The sequence below is a fragment of the Petaurus breviceps genome, unplaced genomic scaffold (genome assembly GCF_028583685.1).
Source record: "Petaurus breviceps papuanus isolate PSGF00001 unplaced genomic scaffold, PetGlider_PUasm1.0 90451, whole genome shotgun sequence".
NCBI lineage: Eukaryota > Metazoa > Chordata > Mammalia > Diprotodontia > Petauridae > Petaurus > Petaurus breviceps.
In genome coordinates this window covers 2,102,963-2,112,667 of record NW_027187258.1, presented here as the reverse complement: position 1 = coordinate 2,112,667, position 9,705 = coordinate 2,102,963, and the positions used below count along the sequence as shown (strand labels likewise).

The 9,705-nt window shown below is 45.0% G+C and overlaps 1 protein-coding gene across 1 annotated transcript in view; it reads left to right on the top strand.

Moving 5' to 3' along the window:
- The window catches only part of DGAT2L6 (diacylglycerol O-acyltransferase 2 like 6), a 16,323-nt gene extending 12,281 nt beyond the window's left edge, over nucleotides 1-4,042 (top strand). Inside the window, exons 5-7 of the mRNA XM_069062372.1 lie at nucleotides 173-347; nucleotides 1,869-2,080; nucleotides 2,332-4,042. Of these exons, the coding sequence (XP_068918473.1) occupies nucleotides 173-347; nucleotides 1,869-2,080; nucleotides 2,332-2,486 (542 nt within the window). The 3' untranslated portion in view covers nucleotides 2,487-4,042. The remainder of the gene's footprint in view (nucleotides 1-172; nucleotides 348-1,868; nucleotides 2,081-2,331) is intronic.
- Nucleotides 4,043-9,705: the final 5,663 nt, after the last annotated feature.

Below are 9,705 nucleotides of genomic sequence, written 5' to 3'. Positions count from 1 at the left end.
GGAGGAAGGGAGGAAGAGGAAGGGAGGAAGGGGAAAGGAGAAGAAGGGAGTGGGGAGGAGGAGGGGAGGAGGGGGAGGAAAGAAGGGGGGAGGAGGAGGTGGGAGGGAATCTGAAGTGTGCACTCTCCAGGTGCCAAGTCCCCCAGTTTTCTATGTGCCTTCGATTCCATAGGCATATGCCCAGTGAGTCACTCAGCCATGAAGTACTTGCTGACAAAGATGGGCCCAGGCAATGCTGTGATCGTGGTGGTGGGAGGGGCTTCTGAGGCCTTCCTGAGTGAACCTGGAACTTCCAACATCATCCTAAAGAATCGCAAAGGCTTTGTGCGGCTGGCCTTGCAGACAGGGTGGGTCCTGGAATGCCCTTTAGTACAGACAGCTTGCTCAGACTGGGTAGAAACCCAGAGGCCCTGTACCAGCATGTTCATTAGAGCATGGATAGAGCTGGAAGGGGCTGCCGAGATCATGTCATTGATGAGGAAGATGATGTGTTTAGCCAAGGTCGAGGTCACTTCACACAGCACATGTAAGAAGTGAGTTGGGGTTGGCTCTGCTGAACGAGGCTAGGGTTCCCAGGTGGCTGCCTGCCTTGGCTTGGAGGTTCTCCCACAGAAGGACTGCCATGGAAGGTTGCAGCAGAGCAGAGTGGATGAGGAGGCATTGGAGGCCCAGAGAGGTCAGACCCCTTGTCAAGCCTTTGCTCTTTGCCAAGAAAAGTACCAACACCCAGGCCCTTGCCCTGTGAGCTTTTTCCTCACATGGCGCTCCTTAGGCAAGCTTGACTCCTCTGCCTAAGCTGGTTTGGCATGAGAGGAGAGCAGTGGCCTAAGCCCCTTGGACACAGTAGGCATCCCACACATGTCTGCTGAAGCTCACTGAATTGACCTGTTGCCACTAGAAAGCTGCCCCTGTATCTCTAACTCGGGAATCATAGGCACTTACCAAATGCTGGTTCCAGCCACACTGACTGATGGGGAGGCCAACATAATGGATTTCTTCTCTCCTCTTTCTATGGGACAGTGGCCTGTGCCCCAACAGGCAGATGGGCCATAACTTTGCCATAGTCTCACAGAAATGTCCCCAAGACCCACTCTTTAGACACACAGATGCTAACAGGCCGGGCTCAGGAAGTTCCGAGGTCAGGCTCGCCTTCCTGTTGCACACTGACTGTGTTAGCAGAAGATGTCCCTGTGCATATGTCTGTGTGATGTACATGAAAGGTAGATAGGGCAATCATTATCCTCTTTTTTACAGATGAGGAAACTCAGATTCACACACACACACACACACACACACACACACACACACACACACAGCTTTGTCTCGAAAGTTTGGTTTTTGTTCAGTACTAATTGCTTCAGGGAACAGAAAAAAATGAGAAAGTCTTGGCACCCCCTCAGAAGTCCAAGCCTGCCCCCTTGTGGAACGACAGAGCAGTTGGTAAATCACATGTTCCTGTGGGGAAGAGAACCTGCTTGAGCTCTTAGGATAAGGATTCACCTTGTCATTCCCCAGACACAGTAAAGAAGAGAAACTGGGGGAGGGAGGAGGCTTTGAAGGCAGAGAGGATGGAGAGACAGGTCCTAGCTTCAAATCTCACCTCCCACACTTGTGTGTGTGACCTTGAGCCAGTTCCTTCCCCTCATTGGGCCTCGATGCCCTTCAGGGTCCCTGATGACAGATGGGGAGGCACAGAAGCAACAGACACCTATTGGCCTAGAAAGGGCATGGGCCCCTAGGCCTTGGCCCAGGGTCTGGGAGGTGGAGTCAGAGCAATATGGACCAGAGGAAGGGATGCTGGGTTCCCATTTGGTGGTTGAATAAAGGCCTCCTTGGAGGAGTCTGCATGGTGGGCTCCCTCTTGGTAGGGCGTGCCTGGTTCCTTCCTATTCCTTTGGAGAGAATGACGTTCACGAGCAGGAGATCTTCTCCAGTGGCACTTGGCTGAGGGCTGTCCAGAACTTCTACCAGAAGATGTGCAAGAACATTCTGGGCCTGAGTTTTTGTACGTTCCATGGCCGGGGCCTCACCAAGGACTCCTGGGGCTTTCTGCCTTACAACCTGCCCATCACCACTGTTGGTAAGTTTTCTTCCAGCGCCCAAAGGATTTGTGAGGCTGGCAGCCCCCACAGCCCCAGGGCTTGACTTCCTGGCTAAAACAAAGACTGGGAAGCAGAGGGCCAAAAGGGGAGGACGGCCCTCACTCCCTTCCCCCAGCACTCCCTTTCCCTGACCAGATCCTGCTGGGCAACTTTGTGGGCTGAAAAACAGGGGCTTCACTAGGAGACTTATACTTGGTTTACCTGGGTCTTTTTCCAACATCCTGAGCAGTTGGGGAGCCCTTTCCAGTCCCCAAAATAGAGAACCCAAGCCAGGAGATGGTAGACAAGTACCATGCCCTGTACATCAAGGCCCTGCGGAAGCTGTTTGATGAGCACAAGATTCGACATGGAGTCTCAGAGAGCCAGGAGCTGGTGATCTTCTGACAGGAGCCCCTGAGCAGCCAAAGGAGGGGCTGGGGAGAGGAGAGATCCTGGGAAAGCCAGGCTCCTGAAAGCCCAGCTCAAGCCGGGGGCACAGGAGTAGCAGAGCTCCTTTCCCCAGGCCTGGGACACTCTAGGGAAAAGGAAGAAGTTGGCAGATGCCCACTGCCCCCCCACACATACACACACCTCACCTTTCATGCACAGTGGCCACTTGGAAATGAGCAAACCCCCTTCTTCAGCCCCCTGAGACCCCAAGATCCCAGCACAGGCCCCAAGCACCCAGCACAGGCCCCAAATGCCCAGCACAGGTCCCGAGTGCCCAGCACAGGCCCTGAGCGCCCAGCTGCTGCTGCCCATGACCTCTCTGCTACCTTCTAGGGACCATTTTCCCACCCAGATCCTTCCCATGGGATTGTCAGCCCATACCAGGAGTTTAGGGGCTCACTTCAGTCTCTTCTCACTGGGGAGGACCAGACATGCCAGAAAGGACACCTGTAGACCACCCCACAGACTCTAGTCAATGCCACCAATATTTCTTAGGCACTCATTATGTGCAAGAGACACTATGCTGAGCACAGTGGATCCATAGATGATGAGGAAGGGACACCAGATCCTGCCCTCAAGGAGCTGACTACCTGGGCTGGGGCACAGAAATGCCCACATGAGAATGGAAAATGATTCAAAGTGCCATTGTACTTTTGGACAGCTTTAGTTGAGTTGTTGGGAAGTTCATCCTGCCATCTAGCCTTAGCTCTACCCCGCACACCCACCACTGGGGAACCACCTTCCATGGGGTAGCCCTACAAAGACCCCAACACAGCTCTCATGTCCACAGTGACCCTTCTCTTGCCCATTTCCTTTAACCAACCCTCAGAAGACATTATTTCCAAGCCTGCTCCCATCCCCACCCTCTTGGTCATTCTTCTCCAGCTATTTCAATGCCTTCCTAAAATGTGGGGCCCCAAGCTGCACTCAGTGTGACTGGACACTAGGCCCCCCTCTCTTGATAGAGCCTGAGGTGCCACTAATCTGTTCAGCCTCCTTGTCACCCAGGTGACCCACATGGCTGTTCCAGTCTCCTCACATAGTTATAGAGCCATGTGCCTCCCCACTCCCGCATCCAAGCATCAGATGGAACATTGATCCATATTGAGCACTGTCTGATTCTGTCCTGCTACATTACGCCAAGCTGGCCAGATCTTTGGAGATCCTGATACCATCATCCAATGGCATGGAGCTGTCCCTTCCAGGTTTGCTCCATTTCTCAGGGCCAAGCACAGATTCCTTCCAACTTGATGTTGATCCAGTGAGGACCACTTTGAACCCACCTATCCCTTTATCTTGTCCAAAAGTATATTATTAAAGGCTTTGTCAGAATCAGGGTGCACCATGCTGTCCTCTGGTTACTCTGCTGACATGGGGAGATGTTTAATGCTTCACCTCAAGCTGCCAGGAATAGCCCCTTCCCCCTCAGCCCCAAAGCAGCACTTGAGGCTGAAAGGAAGGCCTCTCTGTGAGTCAGGTGACCTGGATTCGGATTCTTGCTTTGACCATTTGCTAGCAAGAGGAAGTGGGCTAAGTACCTGTTTGTGTAAACCCAGGGTATTCTCTGGAGCAGGGCTTCCAAACCTTTTTAGTGTCTGGGGGGCAGCATTTATTGGTGTTGCGTGGCCTGGAGGGATGCACAGTGTGAAGTTCATGTACTGTCTGTTCAGAACCAAGGCTGCGGTGGAGTTGTTCATCAATGGGAAAACGCTGCCAGAAACACCTTGGATTCATTACATTTGATTTGTAATGAATTTGGCATCATTGCACGTTCAGAAACCTTTTACTGTTGCCCTATTCTAGACCCCCACAGTTTAAGAAGTGCTGATAGAGGGACTAGGTTCCTTCTAGCTCTCACAGTCAATGGTCCAAGTCAGTTCAATTCAGTAGACAATTATTATTATTATTATTATTATTAAAAGCAATCGGGGTTAAGTAACTTGCTCGAGGTTACACGGCCAGCTATTTTTGTGTGAGTGCCGAGTATCTGAGGCCAGAACCAATCCCAGGTCTCCCAATGCTGGAGCTGGCACTCTTACTCACTGCACCACCTGGCCGCCCCTCAATAGACAATTATTATTCAGCTACAGGATGCAGAGCCCTGTGCTGGGTAATAGGGGAGAGAGATAACAGTTGGCATGAAAGAGAGACCTTCTGGGACTCCTGCCTTCAGGGAGTCTCCACTCTGGGAAGAGGATAAAATATTCTACAATGAACAATGATACATAATAAGTGTGTTTGGAATGAGCACTAGGAGAGAGACTGGGTCTGGGACTTCACATAATCTAATAAAAACACGTCTGTGCTAGAAATTGTGGCTAAAGGACTTGGAATGGAAATGCTTAATATTGGCACAGTCCCGTGCCCCAGCCAATGGTGCACACCCCTGGCCTTACACATGCATGTTTGTTCATTCTTCTCCTCCTGGTTCAGCAAATAAATTAGCCAATTGCAAAACTTTCCTTTAATGATCCCATTCCTGAAGAATGCTTATTACTTTCAACTACATTGCCATCAAGATCAGCTAACATTTAGAAAGGCCCGAAATGAATGGAACACAAGTTAATAACCACCACAATGACAGCTAATATTTCTGGAGCTTCCTATATGCCAGGCACTTTACAATCATTAATCTCATTTGATCCTTACAATAACCCTGAGAGGTAAACGCCATAATGAGCCCTATTTTACAGATGACGAAACTGAAGTAAACAAGTTAAGTGACTTGCCCAGAGTCACACAGCTAGTAAAGTGTCTGACGTCAGATTTGAACTCAGGTATTCCTGACTTCTGATCTGGAGACCTGTGTCACCTGACTGCCCCTATAGAAAGAAATTCCATTAGTTTAAAGGCATTCCATTTAATGAGAATAATAAAGTGAATGCTGTTTCTAGGAATACATCAGTATGGTACTAGAGAAGAGAATTTAACACATGAATCTTTTATCTGATAGAAACAATGATGAAGTCAGTTTCAATTTTTTTTCAATTTATTAGAATCATCTGTTTGGATTTACAAAGGACTAACTTCAAGAGAGGATTCTGGGAAGATGGCGCAGTACGTGGGTCAGAAAATTCCAAGCTTTCAGGACTTTCCCCCACAAAAGAGTTAAAATAGCACCTTAGGGTGAACAAAGTGTGGCTGGAGATAAGAACCAGGGCATAGCAGGGGCCTCCAGGGACAATAGGAGAAGATGGGAAGAGAAAGGAAGAGAAATCCCAGCCCAGGCCAGAGTTTGGGGGCTTGAAGAGTGAACACTCCCAGGCTAGGGGCTGCTTAAACCACAAACTGCAAGCCCTGGGGGGAGGTGGTTGGAGAAGCTGCCTGGGCCCCAGCCACAGGAACTTTTACCCGAGGGACAGTGACTGGAGATGAGCATCTGAGTCTGCCAAGTTTGACGGCACCTCTGCTGAACGTCAGACCCAGTTGTGCCATGAACAGCAGTGGGGCAAGAAGGAGCCAGCACATGCCAGTGAGTGCAACAGTGGGGCAGGGGTGCTGCTGGCTGTTGGCACCTATGGGAGGCTGGAGGATTGACTTTGGTTTCCAGGTAGGGGGGAAAAACTGAAGATCTGAGCCAAGAGGCACTATTTCCCATACCCCAGGGCTAGAAGGTGATTAGAAAAATTAAGCTATGACCTGCCACAAAAAAAATGCAGAATCCAACCATAGAAATCAATAGAAATCAGGCCTCAGGCACTTAACACTAACTAGCCATATGACCTTGGGCAAGTCACTTAACCCCAATTGCCCTGCCTTCCCCCCTCCAAAAGGCAAAAAAAAAAAAAAAAAAAAGAATCCAACCATAGGAAGATATTGTGGGAATAGAGATGACCAGGGTTCATCTTCAGAGGGGGAAATTGAAGAAAAGACCCCCCCCCCCCCAAAGAGTAACTTCAAGTGGCCGCCTGCCCAAAAAGAATTCCTAGAAGATCTTTAAAAAGACTTTTAAAATCAAATGACAGAGATGGAGGAAAAACTAAAAAAAAAAAAAAAAAGAATAATCCAAAAAAAACAAGAAGGTTATGAAAGGAAATTCAACCAATTAGAAAAAGAGATCCAGAATCTTAAGGAAGAAAATGACACCTTGGAAATTAGAATAGGGCAAAGTGAAGCCATTTAAATTATAAAATATCAAGAAATAATTAAACAAAATATGAATGATGAAAAAATAGAAGAGAAAGTAAAAATAAGAAAAACGACACATTTGGAGATCAAGAAGAAAAAAAATATAAAAATAATTGGACTAACTGAAAGTTACAATCAAAAAAAGAATCTTGATACAATAACACAAGAAATAATTAAGGAAAATTATTCTGAAGCATTAGAACAAGGGGAGAAAGTAGGAATAGAAAAAATTCATTGATCACCACTTAAAAGAGATCCTAGGAGGAAAACTCATAGGAATATCAAAGTCAAATTCCAAAACCCCTAGCTCAAGGAAAAAATATTAAAAGCATCAAGATTTAAACAACTTAAATATGATGATATATGTACATACATGCACAAAGAGATATGCACACACAAAAAATATGATGGTGCCACAATTAGAATTACACAAGCCCTAGCAGCAGAGACATTAAAGGATGGCAGGTCTTGGAACACAACATGAAGAGGAAAAGGACTAAGTCTCCAGACAAAAATATCATACCCTGAAAAGTTAAGTTATTATCCTGAAAAAAATGGACATTTTATAAACTCTCAGACTTTCAAGACTTTGTTTTAAAAAAAAATCCTGAACCTAACAGAAGATTCAACATACAAGAACACAGAGAATTATAAGGCACATAACAAAGACTGATTATAAGAGATTCATAAGGACAGACTGTTTACTTTTTAAAATAAAGTAAAATATATGTCTAAGATTCTTATCAATAATTGGGTAGCTCATAAGAAAGACTGAGGCAAACCTCAGTATGATATGAGTTTAAAAAGTCAAACCATTTAGTAACAGCTAGAAAGAGTAATTACTTTATATAAATCAGGTACAAGAGGAAGAATTGATACAGAGGAGTTAAATGGGGGAGGAGGGCTGATAGTTCTGGTAACCTACCTTTATTGGGAATGGGTTTAAGAGGGAACAATACATATACACTTAGAAGAGTATAAAAGTCTTCCAAATTCCAAAGAAATAAAATGGTAGGACATAGGTAGGAGGGAGAGGACAAGGGAGGGATCTTTAGAGGGGAAGGTGAGAGAATAGACAAAATAGGGATATAAAAGGGTGTTTAGATTTATGGAAATGGGAGGATAAGGGAGGGATCCTTGGAAGGCATAAGCAAGTCAGAGGAGGGCAAGGTTTTGTAGAAGTAGAGGAGGCAGGAGGGATAGGGAACAAGAGATATGCACATACATAAAAACAACAATCAGGAGTAGAATAGGTTTGGGAAAGTATATGTCTATATATATATATGTGTATATGTATATGTGTATGTATATATCTATAGCTATGGAGAAACATATTTAAACTTTTTTTAGGGAGGCCGGGGGGGGAGGGGAAAAAAGAACAAAACAAAAAAGTGCACAGCAGAGAACAAAAGAAAACTCACAAGGAAACCAAGATGGACAAATCTCGACACGAGTATCATACAGGCTTTCTTCAAATGAAAATTTGTTGCTACATATTTTGAATCCTCTCTTATGTTCTGCTATGCACACAAAATGCTCTTCTTTTCTTTATAACTATTTAAGTTCCAACATTTAAGTTTATTATATGTTTTTGTTTCTTTTTCTATTGTTTATTTGTGTTCTGGAGTCTAAAATAAAATTTATTGGGAAAAAAAGAACTAACTTCATTGTAGATAGCTGATGAAAAAATTGGATCATTTAAGTGAAATTTTAAAACATAAAATTGATTTAGATCATTTTCAGGATTTTGTGGCTTAATAATTTAGAATCAAATAATGTCCCAATCCCTGCAATTGTACAAAAATCTAAAAATCAGATAAACCTGGTAAGACTTGTATGAACTGATGCAGAAGGAAGTGAGCAGAACCAGGAGAACATTGTGCACAGTAACAGCAATATAATGATCAGTTGTGAATGATTTAGTTATTCTCAGCAATACAGTGATCCAAGACAATTCCAAAGGAGTGTTTGATGAAAAATTCTATCTATCCACCCCGTATAGAGAAATGATTAATTCAACATGCAAACTGACACCTATTATCTCTCTCTCTCTCTCTCTCTCTCTCTCTCTCTCTCTCTCTCTCTCTCAATGGTTAATGTGGAAATGTTCATGAATTCATATGTATAATGGATATCCTGCTTCTTGCCTTCTCAATGGGTGAGGAAGGAGCTGGAGGGAGGGAGAGAATTTGGAACTGAAAATAAAAATTAAATTAAATTTTAAAGAAAGTTTACAAAAAGCATTTTTTCAGCCAATCATGCTAAAGTTAAAAGAGGTTTCAGTTTAAAGAATATAATTTGTACCCACAGTGAGAAATAGTTTCACATTAGATTACACTTAATGACAATGTCTGTCAGATTTAAGGTCAGGAAAAGAGCCCATTGGGATGCAGGTCCTTTTGTCCCCTCTCCACTCAGCCCAGTTACCACTTTCATTGCCTCCCATCTTGTCTAGCATGAATGCCTCCTGATTGGTCTCTCTGCTTCCATCTTCTTCCCTCTTCAATCCAACCTCCACATAGCTTCCAAATCACCTTCCTAAGTAAGGCCCAGCTCTGACCAAGTCATTCTCTTATTCAAAAATTTCCAATACTAACATAAAAGGCCCCTAGATTGGCATGTAAGACATAGTCTGGTTCCAACCTACATTGACAGCTTGCTTCTTTCCATTCCCCTTCACAAATCTAATGCATTAGCCAAACTGCACAATATTCTGGTCCCTAAACTGGACTATGTGTCTCTACCCTCCTTGCAATCTTTCCAAGCTTGGCCCCCACCCTGGAGGGTCCACCTTCATCATCTCTGCCTTCTTTCTAGGCTCAGCTTGGGTGCCACCTTCTCTTGGGAGCTTTTGCCTAATCACCACCTCTCTCTGCTCCATTTTCTTCTTACTTGACTTAATTCACATAATCTCAGAATCCTCAAGCTGGAAGGGGATGGATCTCACTGTCCTTCTGGTCCAGTGCAGAGTTGATCAAGAATCTTTTCTGCTAGGCTTTTGATAAAATACAACACCCATTCCTATTAAAAACACTCAAAAGTATAG